The sequence below is a fragment of the Fundulus heteroclitus genome, chromosome 9, assembly GCF_011125445.2.
Source record: "Fundulus heteroclitus isolate FHET01 chromosome 9, MU-UCD_Fhet_4.1, whole genome shotgun sequence".
NCBI lineage: Eukaryota > Metazoa > Chordata > Actinopteri > Cyprinodontiformes > Fundulidae > Fundulus > Fundulus heteroclitus.
Window position 1 is genome coordinate 33,590,597 of NC_046369.1, and position 15,915 is coordinate 33,606,511.

The 15,915-nt window shown below is 38.4% G+C and overlaps 1 protein-coding gene across 1 annotated transcript in view; it reads left to right on the plus strand.

Moving 5' to 3' along the window:
• The window catches only part of gabrb3 (gamma-aminobutyric acid type A receptor subunit beta3), a 79,311-nt gene that overhangs the window by 47,124 nt on the left and 16,272 nt on the right, over positions 1-15,915 (plus strand). The window contains exons 5-6 of the mRNA XM_012861190.3: positions 11,650-11,870; positions 15,489-15,571. Of these exons, the coding sequence (XP_012716644.1) occupies positions 11,650-11,870; positions 15,489-15,571 (304 nt within the window). The remainder of the gene's footprint in view (positions 1-11,649; positions 11,871-15,488; positions 15,572-15,915) is intronic.

Here is a 15,915-nt window from a genome sequence, read left to right on the forward strand (position 1 = left end):
GCTCTGCAGCAGCGCAATTCTGCACCACGCAATGTTCCTGCTGCTCAACGCAGGAAAATATCAGCTACGGCTTAGTCAACTAACAAACAGTCAAGTAACGAACAAACCAGTGCACCTCCCTCCATTGCTCCTCCGTTTAGCTGTAAAGGCATTGGCGAATGTGGATGCTTACACAGGTTACGGTGGAACCAGACTGAGACTGACAATTAGAGAAGGATAAAGTAGGAACCCGTAACAATCAACCCTGCTGCTGTTGTTGATCACTAAAGAAAATATTAGGCAAAATGACCAGGTAGACCGATATTGTACAGAGCTGCACTTGAATAACCAGATCCTTAGTTTCACTATAAAATAAATTTGCTATGTGCCAGATCCATATTTGTTTGTTATTTTGTATGAAATGACAGTTGTCCTTCAGTAGCAAAATGTATCTCTATCATCAGCTAACTGATGGGTAAATTAAAGCACACAGTGACACATTAAAGATAAGCAAGTATATAAAAAAATTGTATGACCAAATCACAGGTGGATAACTTCCATAAAAGATATTAACACTTATACAATTAGCATCATCTGGTCTACTGTTTTACCAAACAAGTAAGTGGCACTTAAAATTATATATATTTTTCTGAAAGAGGTTGAAAGTATGGAGGATTAGCATTGACTAAATTATAAATGAAAGCGGAAATATGTAAATATCCCAATAAGTAAACCAATATACTTAAAATGTACCAATTAATTTAAAAATGAGCAATAACTGAATGTAATTTTATGACTGTTAAAAATATCTAATATTCTTACCACATGATTCATAATATAATTAACCTTAATGTTTTTTCTGTATTCATTTCAAACATATTTATTTAAGGACTTTTAAACAGCAAGAGCAACCTCGTAGTGATAGATTTATTGGGCCATTTATATGGTTTTGCCTTTTTAAAATTCCATCCTACATAGATTTGTCCTTTTGCAATAATCAACTACATTAAAGCACAAACAACACCGTGCCTTCAGAAAATGTCGTCCCGGGGTTATTTTAAAAAAGGGTATCGAGTATCACATATTTTTCTCAGTATCAAGGTCAAATTTAAAAAAAAATTGTATCGTGACAATCCTACGAGAGACTACTGGACATCGCTTTTGCAATTGTATATGGAAAGCTTACTTATTTCTTGATCAGTACACTTAGTACAGATAGTGAAAAAATATGATCACTGCCCCTCGTGTTCTCTTACAATATCTGCATAATAGGGCATTTCACAGCGTCCTGGTCAAACGCAGAAAAGCAGTGGTCCCTTTTAAACACAGACAAGTTAATGCTGCAGAATTAAAACAGCAGGAGATTCAACGTGGACAAAACACGGAGTTACTTATACAAGACAATCTAAACAGATGCAATTCTCTCGCCGTGATAAAAGGAATTCCCCTAAAACGTACAGGAGCTAGCTGAGAGATTTACTCGCCACACACAACAACAACATTACCATGGCAACTACAGCTCAAACAGACAAACTTCAAAGGTCAGAAATACTACTCTAGAGGTACGTTGTACCTAATATTTCCTCCTATCCTGAGTTTGTGCGAAGAGATTGAATATATGTGTAAGAAACGTCATGGCTCTTTTGTTCATGTAGCAGTTCTTCAAAAAATAAAAGTGCTCAACGTGCTGTTTTGGGAATTATTGTTGAATTTTGTGCTTAAAATTTAAATTAAAAAAAGTTTACTTTAATCCTGATGGAGCAATAATATTTATACCTGTGCAACTATACCCACTGTGACAATTTACCTGTTTTTCTATTGAGGTACCAGAAGAAGGACTTCCAGTCTGCAGTAATGTCTGCTTATTTCTAATAGCAATCCCCCTTTATATTTACTTTTCATAATTGGCAAAGGAAGAACAGAAGAAAAGGAAAACATAAAACTATTTCAAATCTTACCCACACAGCAGATAATCCCTCTGTCCATGAAGCTCCTAAGCCTGCAAAGCAGATCCTCCCAGAGGTGTTGTTTCACCCAGCCTCAGCATGAGTCAGCTGAGAGACAAATCCATCATGGGCTAAAAACTCCCATCCATTTTGACACTTTAACATTAAGCAACTTTCTGCCTGAAGGAAGTGGTACTCTTAAAAACTACCGATGTTCTCCCAGATTTTTATAGAGGGGTTTCATAAGTCAGCCACAGTGTGCTGTAAAAAAGCTGCAGGCTCCAAGTACTCATAAAGTAACTCTCAGCCAGAAACCCTGGTGTTGTCCTCTATAAACAACATGCAGAGTTACACACTGTGACGCTCGCATTAAGTGGCACACATTGGTGAGATGCGACCCTGCTGGAGCATTAACCCTGTGTGCAGCAGAAACCTTCTCAACTCCACTCAGGGTGCTTAAAGTAAAAATGGAACCTGAAGGGCTCTTATGTGGGAGAACCTTGTGATCTGTCTGGGAAATTTGACTTTATCAGTCGGCTACATTTAAGGTCGCATGATAATAAACAAATGCTATGAAATAGTTTGGGATGACTTCCAATTTCTTATCACCGTCTTGGTTTTAGGGCAGTATAACCAGTAAATCACGGGACTCCGTTTGGCCTTGAAATGCTTTTTTTTTTTGCGTGAATGGTGTTAATGCACAACAGGCTAAGAAAGATGCATTAATTTTACAACAGACTCCAGATGTTTCGCAACACTTAGTTCTGCATCACACAGTTCAAAGAGGGAATCCATTTAGTCATACAACGGTCAGGTTATGCAACACTTCCAACTGTAGTAATTTCTTGTCTATTGTCATCCTGTATGGAAAACAATTTTAACTCCTGCGCAGGATGTAACCGTTTGTTTGTTACAATGTCTACAAAGCGTCCCCTTACTCCAGCATCTCAACTGTGACCTTCTCCCCAGCATTTTGGGTTTGATCATGGCAGAGAAACTTGATATTAAAAAGAAGAGGAAGAATACTTTATTGTAATTGCGATTACCCACCAGGAAATTACTTCCTCACAAAATCCTGCATGTTACCTTGATAAAATTAGCAATAAAAAAACAGTAAACGATAATAATCAGCAGCAGGGCGTTGTTGCATAATTACTCAGACATGGGTATAATGCAGTAATCAGACATCAGCAGTTTGGTCTGGATGTGGGTCTGTGTTGTTAGAGGGTTAGATGGGCACGAATGTTCTTAAACTTAAGTTCCTCAGTGTTTATGTCTGCACTGGGATGTTGCTTCCTTTCTGAAAACATTTCAACACCTTTCCAGGAGTCTATGTCAAAGAAAGCGTTGAACGAAAGTCCGGTTGCCTCCGAGTTAAGCCTGTTCGCTGTTGCGATGACCCCGATAACTGAGAATTTGCACAGGCAATCTGGGTAATATCCTGATATGTGAGGTTGCTGCTCCTCCACCATCAGTCATAGCTTTACTGTGGGGAGGGAAAGACCGCCATGACATTTAGTACCTTTTCAGTGGAAGACAGGAATGCCGGAGGTGTTTTCTGTTTAGCTCTGCTTCACATGATGGACTAAACTGTTCAACATTTCCAGCATAGCCTAGCACTCTGTCTGCAAGGGTGCTATCAGAAGGACACCTGCACTAAGGAAAGAAAGAAAGAAAGAAAGAAAGAAAGAAAGAAAGAAAGAAAGAAAGAAAGAAAGAAAGAAAGAAAGAAAGAAAGAAAGAAATGATTAAAAACCAAATTTTTCTAGCAACTGACCCCCAACATATGTCATATTAAAGTAAACAAAAACACTTGTTAAAAAACTCCATAATTAAAACCTTCTTCGGCTAAAGGACGTTTATCTCATATTGTAGTAAAGACAGTTAGGCTGACAATAACTTTGTTCAACAACAATTTACCATATTTTTTGGGGTTGTTGTAGGACCAAAATGCAGACAGGAAGCTGCAAAATGAAGTGTGGAATGATTTAATGACAATAGTGGCTAACTTACAGGCAAACCAGGCGGAGGCAAACGGAGGGTATCACAACGTAGAATCCAAAAACCGAGGAAGATGACAGGCGGTTTGAATAGAGGAAGAATAGAGAGGAGAGCAGGAGTGCAGGTGAAGGTAATCAGTCAATAACCAGAGAAGACATGATCCAAGAATTACAAACACCTAGGAATCATGACACAATCGTTCTGTTCTCTCTTCTGACTCCCTCCGTTCAGTCTGACCCTGAACAGAACTGTCGGACTCCGGCTTTCTGCAAGCCTTCCTCTGCTTCTCTGATCGCTCATAGACACGGGTCTTCATCTGGAACCTGATGAATGACAGAATCATCATTCTTGTACAATATGTTTGGAGTTGTGCTAAAAAAACAAAACATGTCTTTCAGCTGAAAGATATCCCAAAGATATCCCTCCATCAAGTCCCAAAGATATCCTATCAATATTAATTTGAGAAGGGTTTATGGATATGACTAAAAAATAAGAATAATGTAATAATTTTTTACATTACTGCAAATTTGTCATGTCTGTATGATTGGATAGAATACATTTTTTGAATTGCCTTGAGACAATGTCTGTTGTGATTAACACTGTATACTGAATTTAATCGATTTAAGACAATTAACTACTTATGCGTCAGATGAACAACCTAATGTTTTAAAATGTTATTTCTCAGATGGTTTAGATTTAGCTTTAATAAGCTTCTAGTTGATTCTTTTTTTCTACATAGATGTTAACTATGAGCAGCCTTTACCTGTGGGTCTTTTACCTGTGGGTCTTTTACCTGTGGGTCTTTTACCTGTGGGTTTCCCATCCACTAAATACACTATGGCAGCCAGAGATTGTTCAAACAAACATGTCCAGCAATAGCCAAAAGTGCTGCGGCTTAGAAATGTAGTTGTTTGGTAATCAGAAGGTTGTGAGTTCAATTCCAGTTTCCAACACTGCAAGTCTGGTGGAACCCCAGGAATGGTATGATTAGAAAAGCTCTATGAGTTTTGTCTAAGCATTGTTGTAAAATCAGGGCTGGGGACGTGCAGTTCTCAGTGTCCTGTGGGTTTTAGGTGTTTTGACTTCTTGAACACACATTATTCAAATGAACTGATAATTAGCAGATTCCTGTTTGCTAATAATGGAGTAAAACCATCAAAGGCAGTAACAAGTGATCAAATTTTCAGTAAGGCATGAGTGGTTCCTTTTTTGTAAAAATGTCAAGAATCTTTCCACACGTCGGCTAATTCCTTAATTTGAAAGTTTACGTTTGGACATCATGTTAAAAAAGTAAATATTTGGTAAATTCTATTATATCTGGAAATGTAATCTGTAGAGAAAACTAAATAACTATTCACTTAAAAAGGTTACAGGGTATTTCTTATTTCTTTCAAAACCAGTTATGCAACCAGTCTATTTTTATTGTTTTGCAATTTCCTGAAAAATAGTCAACCAAAGAGAACAGAAAAAATTGTGTACTTAAGTTTTATGTGCACTGTGCAAAAACACAAGATTGCATCACGCTGAAATACCTGAGGACTGAAATTGTTTTTAATTAATATTAATCACACAAGGACTGATTCATACAATAAACCATATGAGACACTACTGTTTTTGGCCTCCTCTTTCCACCTCAGGATTAAAAATGAGGCCAGGACTTTTTTTTTTACAAGTAAATGTTGTATTTAACCTGCAGCCTGAAAAACACAAGTTCCTCCAGTGTCCCTGGAGCAAGCGGGGACAATCTTAGGCACAATCTGAAACTGTCTGAGCTCCTGCCCTGCTAGCAATCATAGTCTACCAAGGAGCCTTGTGAAATTTCTACCTTCAAGGGGTCTGAGTGTGTCGGAGTATTTAGTGATGTGGAGAGCAGGGGTTGCTTATTTCAGCTGCTTTTGGAGATCCTTTGCCTTGAAGCTAGAACAGCATCTGGAAACAATGCCACCTCACCTTTTTTCCCCCCTTTTTTAATTCAGTGTTGATTGGGGCCTTAACCACCTTTAACCTGGCTGAAAAGGCTGGATTCACTATATATAGTTATGGCTTGGACTTCACGTATGTACACTAGAGTAATGGAAAGAAATTGAGTTTAATGGATGCAGAGACAGGAATTATCAATTACACAGTTAGCTTTAAACCTTTGGTTCATGTTTGAATCCCACAGGGAAGATCTAAGCGTCTCATAATAGTAATGATAGACACTACTTACGCAGGGCAGGAACACTGAGTGCTATTCTTGTACTCCCAGCAGATAGGGTGGTAATACGTCGACATACACGGTGTTTGAGTGGCGCGCAGGAACCATGTCTGGGTATGAGATTGTGAACTCTCCGAGCTGAAGATGACAGTCTCACCCTCCCGCTGGGTCTCATTTAGTCTCTGTTGCTGAGAACAAATGTTTTTAGTGTCCCCTGTGGCCTGCAGAACACAGCAGCCCAAACTGAAATCAGTCTGCAGCCATTTTTAGATTTTGGTATTATACGTATTTAGATTTTGTTGTCAACAGTGGTGCTTCATTGGTTTAACATCTAGCCCAGAATTCAAAGGGATAAATTTTTCCAGAACCTGTGCTTGCAAGAGTTTATAAGTTTATGAGTTTTACTTCTGTCCCTCAAACTTCAGTTCTGTTTGGCAGTATTCTTGTTAATGTGCCGTGCTGGGAAAACATATTTACCCCCTCACAGATTTCTTCTGTTTTGGCTTTTTTGTTACATTTTAATATTTTAAATCAAACAAAAGTTATAGCTACCGGAGGTAACTTTTGTAATAAAATATATTTTTTTACTTATTTGTTAAAAGTGTTTCTTAAAACAAATATGATAGTTATTTTTACTTATAAAACTTAAATTTCCTTAAAGTAGCAGCTGGTTTAATTTTATTCTATCTGATTTGTTGAATTTGTTTGATATATTTGCACTGTAAAATGTCTGAAAGCACATTTATTTTATTGACTTTGTTTTATCTGAAAGTGTGTTTCTGAACAAGTGAGTAACCAGTTATGCTTCCTGTGTGCTATGTTGATTTTTTACCTTGCAGCAGCGGTTGATGAAGTTATAAAAAAATCCAATAAAGAAATTGTTATGAAAAATATCAGATGATCTTTAATGAAAGGTACACAACTTATATATTTTTTAGTTATTTTATATTTAGTTTGGGTATATATTTAACAATGTAATTTTCCATTCATTTCACATTTGAGTTAGTACCTGCTCTGCCCAATCCTCTCAAATTTCAATTTATTCCCCTCAAAACGATTGCTTGTTGCAATTTTAATAATTTTTAGCAGTAAATATTGCAAACACAGTGACGTCCCATCATTTTTGTTGTTCCAGTTATTACACAGAGGGGCAAGTCCATGACATAACCAGTAGTGCCCCAATCCTCCTGTTTTGGACGCTTGTAACATGCGCATTCAAACCCTTAAGTGCTCTTCCACCAGGTTCACACTTCATAGAAGGGCGTAGGGTTTAGTGTGAGCATTACGACAGGGAAATTATTTCTCAGCCAAAACCAGTCCAAAATTTAGGAAGTTTCCCATTACCCTGAACAAACCAGTGGCGTCGGAAGCATGTGAAATGTAGTGGGGACACATCGGCTAGGGGAGGAGTGGCTAACGTGCGGTTTACCAGCTGCATGCGGCTTTTCTTTCCTTCTCCTGTGCCTCACAGCGGCTTTACTGGTCTGTCAAGGTTCTAATTTTAACTGCAGTTAGAGCATTGTATTTTTAAAAATCTTTTATTTTAATATAATATATAACTGCACAGAGTGCAGTTTTAGAAGTATTGGTATTCTTCTAACAATGAAGTGCCATCTATTCTCTCGGGAAGCAAAAAGGAATATTTTTGTAAATGTGAGGGCGTCCAGTGACCAATGAGTTAAGCCCTATAATTAGCTTTGACTGTCACTAAATAAATCTTGTATTAAACAATGGTGCATATTTTTCAGTGATGTTATCATAGGCATTAGTTGTTTGTACCTTTCCTGTTGGTTTTGTTGTTCTTTCTGTCTTTCTTTCTGAAGGTGTTGAAGCAGACTCCGAGGATGTCATCTTGTAGCTGACTCTTTTTTCTCTGCTGTACTTTTTTCACCATTTCTCCTTTTTAACATTTTTCCTCACTTTTCTCTCTTTCACCTTTCACGTTGTGTGTCCAGTGAATTTTAAATAATCCCAAAATAATATCTAATAAAGTTTTTTGCATATATATCAAGCGGAGCAATATAGCGAAAGCAGTAATGCTTCACTTGCGAAATCTGTTGGGCTCTTTTTGGCGTTAAGAAAGCAATTATGAGTCCTACGCTTTCAGACAAAACACGATAAAACATATAAAATCAAAAAAATAGAATAAAATAATACTATGTTTGACTAATTTCTAAATACTTTGTTATTTTGTGCCACATGCAATGGGACGCACCTCTTCCACACAATGTGAGGCAGGCCTTTGTGTTGTTTTAGGTCAGCAGGGCTTTGGGCCTTAAAACTACTTTATGTCATTATTACATGTTTTTACTCCAGACTGTTACTGTTATGAACTCAGACATTGACTCAGGCATGTTTTACTTGTGGTGCTTTCAGTGTTGTTCTGGGATTGTCCCCCTGAATGAGCTGTTGATGCATTCATAGAGTAATTTTGGTGGATGGGCTAATCTACTTTTTTCAGGTTTTTGTGGAAATTTTGTGGTTTCCTGAAGTCACACAGGTTCTGTTTAGGCAATTGTTTGATTCCACTGGTCTGGCGATGATTAGTTTTGGGTGTGGATAGTAAAATTAAACACCAAAAATGTGATAAATTGCTGTTCATTCCAGTTGTGAAAAAGGGGAGGATGTTTTATGCAAAGGCAGTTGTTCAAAGTTATTAGTTTGTGCGTTTCTATTTCACTTAATTTAATCCCTTTTCTGTCATCATCCTCAAATGTCGTTTGAGTTTAGAAGTAGAGATGAAATTAAGACAGAGTCAAATCAATTTTTCCGCCCACTAAGATGCCTCTGTTGCAGGAGTTTGGCATCCAAATGAGCGATAATGAGCTTCTTTTACAAATAATAATAACGCGTTATAAGTTAATAAGGATATTGTAAAATGAGGTTCGTTCCTAAACCTAACCCTGCAGTGGCTGAGAATTCACCATTAACAATAGTAAGGCCGTTTCCTTTTTTGACCCATCTATCAAGGCCTAATTTTGGTGTTTAGCTGTCCTACTTGTGTGGCTGTAAGAACTGCATTGCTGGACTTCCCATCATGGATCATCTTCTAAGGATACTGCTCCATATTCTGCTTCAAAACTAAAACTGAACATTACCACTGGCGAATTTCTGCTTTTACAGGATTCGTTATACACTAGTAATGTATGGGAGCACTGTCAACCACAAACAAGGCAACATTCATAAAATACGCCATTGATGCATTTCAGGGTATTGCTCCCTACAACTAACCCCCACATAGGTACTCTTTTACTAACAAAAACAGGTGTTTGGACTCTTCTTCTTCAGTGCTTTCAAAATCAGTAGATTTTGGCACAAAGGGCCGCTTATTCTCAGAACCAGTAGGATCACGTTTCTCTAGGCTCTTTCACATCTTGCCAACATTCAACCACATACTTTAATAGAGTTTGTCAGCATTTTAATATGTGTGAAAAGCTAACACAAATGAGTGCACATTGTGAAGTGGAAGGAAAATGGCACACAGTTTCCCACATTTACCAATAAAATCTTTAAAGTGTGGTGTGCATTTGATTGCTGCCTTCCCAAGGCAGTATTTGTAGAACTACCAGCAAGTCTGTTTCTACACATCCAGAGTTATTTTCCAATATTTCAAAATAGCTGTGAATGTATATTTTAGGTCTTGTCGCTCAATTTGTACTGGATCATAGAGGCATACTTTAATCTAGGCCATTCAGTTACAGCTTTAACTGAATGTTTGGGGTTGCTGTCCTGCTAGAAGGTGTCTCCACCATCGTTTTAGGTCGATCTCAGCCTCCTGACAGGTTTTCTTCCAGCACATACCTGTATTTAGCTCCATCCACCTTCTTGTCAACTAATAAAAGCCATCTGCGCATCATGATCCTGCCACCATGTTCCACAGTGGGACGGTGTGTTCAGGGTGTCATGTAGTGTTACGTACCTTCATACACCAAACATTCATTTTTTTCTCTGATCTGACAAGTGTACCTCCTAAGGTCTGCATGCATCAACTCTGGATACGCTGGAATTTACTTAGGGGCAATGAAAGAAAAATTTTGAATAAAGACGCATTCTGCATTTCTGTTTTTTTTTTGTTTTTTTTGTGTAGGAATTAATTTAAAGCCATGTATAAAGTTCTACCACTTTTTTGGATCTGTTGCAACTAACTTAATTAGGTGATTTGGAAGTTGAAAAAATACAGTTTCTGTGCCTCTTACGTACACTAAAAAGTTTTTCGTGGTGACTAACCAAAGTCTGGAACCTGTCCCACAGGGACCTGAGCGGCTGAACAGCGAACCACGATCAGTGAGGAGATATGTTGGAGGTTTTGTTTTGGAGAAGCCGAGGTAGTGTTCCAGGCGTTTTTAGGAGAGCTGCTGAAGTGGGATCTGAAGATGTCAAACGAACTAAAATAGCAGCAGCCCAGACATGGAAGGAGCGTGTTGGTAGAACTTCTTTGCTGTAGTATAAGAGCTGTTGTGCAATGCTGATTCATCAACCCACATTTCACCTATATGCAGGAATGCATCTTTCATTTACAGAAGCTGCGAGGAACACGGGAGGGGGAGAGCACCTTTAAATAAGGAGAGAAACAATGAAATAGCCCCATCAGTATGGAACAGCTTTCTGGAAAATTCAGCGCATTCATCTAGTCTGAAAAATGTAAATGCCTCTAGTATGGCCTAATAAAACAAATGAAACCCACAAAGTTTCAGTAAACAGAGACAAGCTTTCAACACAGTGGAAGAGTCACTTACTGTGCATAGGCTAAATTATTTATAGGACTATATCCGGATCATATTACATTTTCAGATTGCAGACTGTAATTCATTTAGCTCAAAACGAGTTGAAAGTTTGTATGTCATCCCTCCAGAAAATGTACCTCTACACCAGTGTCTTTTTACACAGATATACTGCTGTAGTAGGATTTTGCCGTTTTAAAACACTTCACCCTATAAATGTGGCGTTTCAGCAAACATTTTCACCACGTCCATGTTTTTATTTATTTCCTGAGACCTGCTTATTTATTTAAGAGAACATTAGTCAGCAGAACAAAACCAAGAGAGCTTGTAAAGAGCTCCATTAAAAGCCAGTGAAAGCTCTTGTGTTTGATGGATCAACTTATATGGGTAACTGCAGATGAAAGCTGGATGAATAATTCATGCCTTTGCAGGTATGGTAGGTAATAATTAATAATATCTATCAATATAAAAAACATTAGTGATCGGTCCAGGCTGAATCATGCCATCGACGTGGGACCAGGAGTGAATTGAATCTGTTGTGTCAGAATTTGTTTTCAAGGTTGGTGAAAAATTACCCGTTGAGGTTGAGCTGAGTTGCTGGCTCCTGGCAGATTGTACATATTTCCATAAATATCACATTTGCTCCTGGCTGGCACTGACATCAGGAACCCTCAGTAACAGTTTGGCATCAGCTTTGATATTGACAGCCGACTGGCTTCCACTGAAACAATATTCTGTTCTTTATATATCCCTTCTGCTCAGCTCTGCCTTAAGGTACATGACTGTACTCATTTGTTTTCCACAGGACTACACACTGACCATGTACTTCCAGCAATACTGGAGGGATAAGAGGCTGGCGTATGTGGGGATTCCTCTCAACCTGACGCTGGACAACAGAGTAGCAGACCAGCTGTGGGTCCCAGACACCTACTTCCTAAATGATAAGAAATCATTTGTGCATGGGGTTACTGTTAAGAACCGAATGATCCGGCTCCACCCAGATGGCACCGTTCTCTACGGCCTCAGGTGAGAACTTTAGGTCTTTCTGTGAGAAGACATGTATGATATTATTCTGAAGTTTTTTCTTTCAACCCCTCAGTCAGAATTCTGACATTATAGGTCTGGCAGCTCATCATGAAGTCAGACCTGGTGTATCGATGTTTAGACAGAATAGGATAGGATATGCGCTCTTCATGATATTTGGACCAATATCAGTACATTGACAATTTTAAAAACAGTTTTACGGATTTCTTTTTAATTTTATTTCAGTGTTTCCTGAAAAGTAACAGAAATCTTTAGTGTAAAATTGCGCATTTAAATTAATTCAAGACTATATGTGAAATTCTTCAAAAAAAAAAAGGTAGAGTTAAAAAGAGAGAGGTAGATGACTCTAAGTTGATGTTTCCATAAAGTTAAATTTTGGTCTGAAGCTTGTGGAGATTTGAAGCTGGAATCGCAGTAAAAGGTCAGATTTATGGGCTGCATGAATGCTTTAATACTGTGGTTGAACTGCCAACAGATTCTCCCACCTGAGCTTTGAATCTCTGCAGCTCCTCCATACAGTCACCATGAACCTCTTGGCAGCTTCTCTGATCAAATTTTGGGTTAGCGTTTTATAAGCTAACTCTGCTTTAAGCTTCTCCACAACAATCCCTCTGCTGTGTTCCTTGGTCTTCAAATTGCTGTGTCTTCTGTAATGTTCTCTAACAAACATGTGAGGTCAGAAACAAAATTGCTGGATTTACCCTGAAAAGAAATTAAATACAGATGGAACGCTGTTCTGTGTTGGAATTTCATAAAACATCCAAACAAAAAAAACGTCAAGCATTGTGGTTGTCATGTAACAAATGTATAAAAGTCCAAAGGCTATGAACCCTTTGCAAGGCGGCTACAGTCTCTATTCTTTCCATGTGCACAGAGAAATGATCTTATAATGCCTGTAACTAAAGGTCAGACCTGCTGTTATAATATGATTTATCATTGTTTGTGTGATCCAATCTTAATAACATAAATACATCTTAGCGAAGCTGTTATGTTTAAGATTTTGTGTCTCTTTCTTAAAACAAAGGTTGGATTTTCAATATGATTTTAATTTAATAAACCACAAGTTATTTTAAAGGGGACATATCATGCTTTTTAATGCCATACTTTTTAATGCCATACTTTTCACATTTAAATCGTTTACTTGTGGTCTACTTAAAGTGGAGCTGCAATGCTTTGGTCTGAATTAATTCCTTGGTGTTGTTGCCCCACAGCACCTCTTCAGAATCAGAATCAGAAATACTTTAATAATCCCAGAGGGAAATTGCTGTTTCAGTACAATCGGCATAACATAAAAAAACAAACATCACAAACATTTCAGGGGGAGACGATTTACTGAGGCCTTGCTGCCAAGGAACCGCCTTACACGGTGCCCACAGGGCGCTGCCATTACTCTGTGAAAAGATAGAGGCCACAAAAAAGTAAGGTGGGCGGAAAAAAAACATAACTCATGCTTTATCCTTTGACAGGATACAGTTTGAGATATCAAAAACCTCTTGCAAAAAAAGCACAAATAAGACGAGACACATATAGCAGAAGGTAAACATTTGAGACTAGTAAGTTCATCAGTTTATATGAGCATCAGTTATGTGTGTCTGTTTGGGTGAAAGTGTTTATATTTCCGTGAACACTTTCCAGAGGCCATTCTCCTTGATGTTATCAGCCGGCCAACAGTTCAGAAAGCATCCGGAGGTGTCAGCAGGGGAGGGAGTAGCAGGGTAGAGTTCTGAGCATTCTCTGCCATAACAATCCAGGAGTAGAGATAGGGAGGGTATAATCCAAATATGTTATTTGTTATGAGACAAGCTGCACTGACTTTCCTGTCAGCTTTAAGTCTTTTGCTGGCTCTAAATGGTGAAATCCAATTTTCCAAATTGTTGGGCTTTTCCGCGCTTCACTTCCAGATTTTATCCCATCACCCCTTTGAGTTCAACTACCGAAGCCAGTCTGCGTTCCAGCACATCCAGCTTTCGGCTCTGCTCCTCCACCTTCCAGATCTGTCCATTCACCGCCTTAGTGAGCGCGTCATATGCAGCCAGCAGCCTGATCAAGGCCAAACGGCTACCGACATCCGCTGTATTTGCTGATACATCAAAAATCCACCAGATCCAATAAGTAGAAATCCAAGTATCCTGAATTCAAACATGCAAACGTTTCAAACGTCCATGAATGACAAAGTCGAAAGACACACCGTTTTCCATTCAAGAATATAGGGTGTATCCCACAAAATGAGTCAAATCAGGACCGGACGGGTCCCCCTTTTGTTGCCTACCCGTCCAAAAAATTTGATCAATAGGATTGAGAGACCTGCTTACCAGATCCATGTTTTTCAGAGTTCGGTTGATATGAAGAGCTCAGAAAGTAGTCACCATGGACTACAAAAGTGCAGCAGAAAATTAAAAATGGCGGATTTACGAAATCGGTAAGCCAGGAATCCATGACCTTGTTTAGGTGTTCAGCAGCAAATACTGTGAGATAATTGTTCAAAATCTTAACAGAGAACAGAGAAAACTGAATGGCTTGGAAAAATATGACTCTTACAGAATATAAAGATATCTACGCAGCACCTGGAGAGACTACATTCACATTCCCTGTATTTCTAGACACGCCAAGTACATAACAATATGATATGTCCTAGAGTGGGGTTCATTATAACACAGACCTTTATATGTAGTTGTTGAAGGGGGAGCATTTTGTGCTAAAATCAGTCACTTTATGCTTATGTCTTAAAACATCCTGCACATTTCTAAAAAGCACCCACAAAAGATCTATTGAGATTTGCAGACAATAAGTGTTGCAGCATAGTGTACCAGTGATTAGATTTTTTGTTTCGCTGCAGTAGTTTTTAGAATACGTATCTCAATGTTTGAGCCACCAAATCCAGTCTGATGTTATGGTTTTAATAAATGTCTTATCAAATAATTTGCACGTTTTAAAAAAAAAAAAAAAAGCATAACCACGTTATATCAAATGCCAACTAAACTTAATTGAAATGAATCACCATTGGTTTACCTGTGACACATTGTTACAAGCAAGCATGTTGTCGACAGAAGGTTTTCACCAAATGAAAGTTCAAAAACCAAAAGTTTAACAATCAAATGAACAGGAAGTAAATTACTAAATAGAGGAATATTTAAAACAAATCAAAGCTTTATGGAAAATTATGGAGATCTATTCGTGCAATCATCATAGTTAAAAAGCAGTTGATCAATAGATATATGGAGTAAAACCCACCAGTGCATTATTGATGCATGATAAATAGTTAAAATGTGGGTGAATGGGTGGTAAAATATAAAGCTTCAAATAGTGTGTGTTTTCTGAACAAAGATATGGATTAATTTAAATTAAATATAATCAGATCCAGTATTTTAGCAACTGACTCCCTTCTAGTGTGTAACATTTCAGCGATGCAGTAAACAAACACAAGGTTCCTGAAACATACTTTCTGGGTTCATTTGTAAAAAAGGAAACTTAGTTCTTCACTTATTTTGGTGAACAAACAGAAACCGTCAGGTTGTGCCCACCTTTCCCCTACTTTTGTTTAGACTAAAGATCAAGACTGGATATTCAGAACGACTTCTCTACTTTTCTGTCTTGCTTCAGAATCACAACAACGGCTGCCTGCATGATGGACCTGAGGAGATACCCGCTGGACGAACAGAACTGCACTCTGGAAATCGAAAGTTGTACGTTTGAGCCTCTTTCGCTTAGCAAAGGAATACGGCAGATGGCCTTACTTTCACATCACTTAAGATTTCGAGCAGCACAGGGATTCTCATCAGGAAGTTCTTACACTCCTCGTCTCACAGGGGCCAGAAACTGCACAGGCAGCTGAATTACTCTGGATTTATGAAGCTGTCGTACCCCGGTGAGATTACTGGCTGCAGCCTCGCCAGTTGAACTGACTTTGTCTATGCAGACTGGCTTTAAGCAGTAGGCAGCGCTCCCTAATGGTTAGTCCATCGTCATCGGTCATGATGACACGTTTGGCCATCTGAGCTGCCATAAAAATATTGACAGTTATGGATCG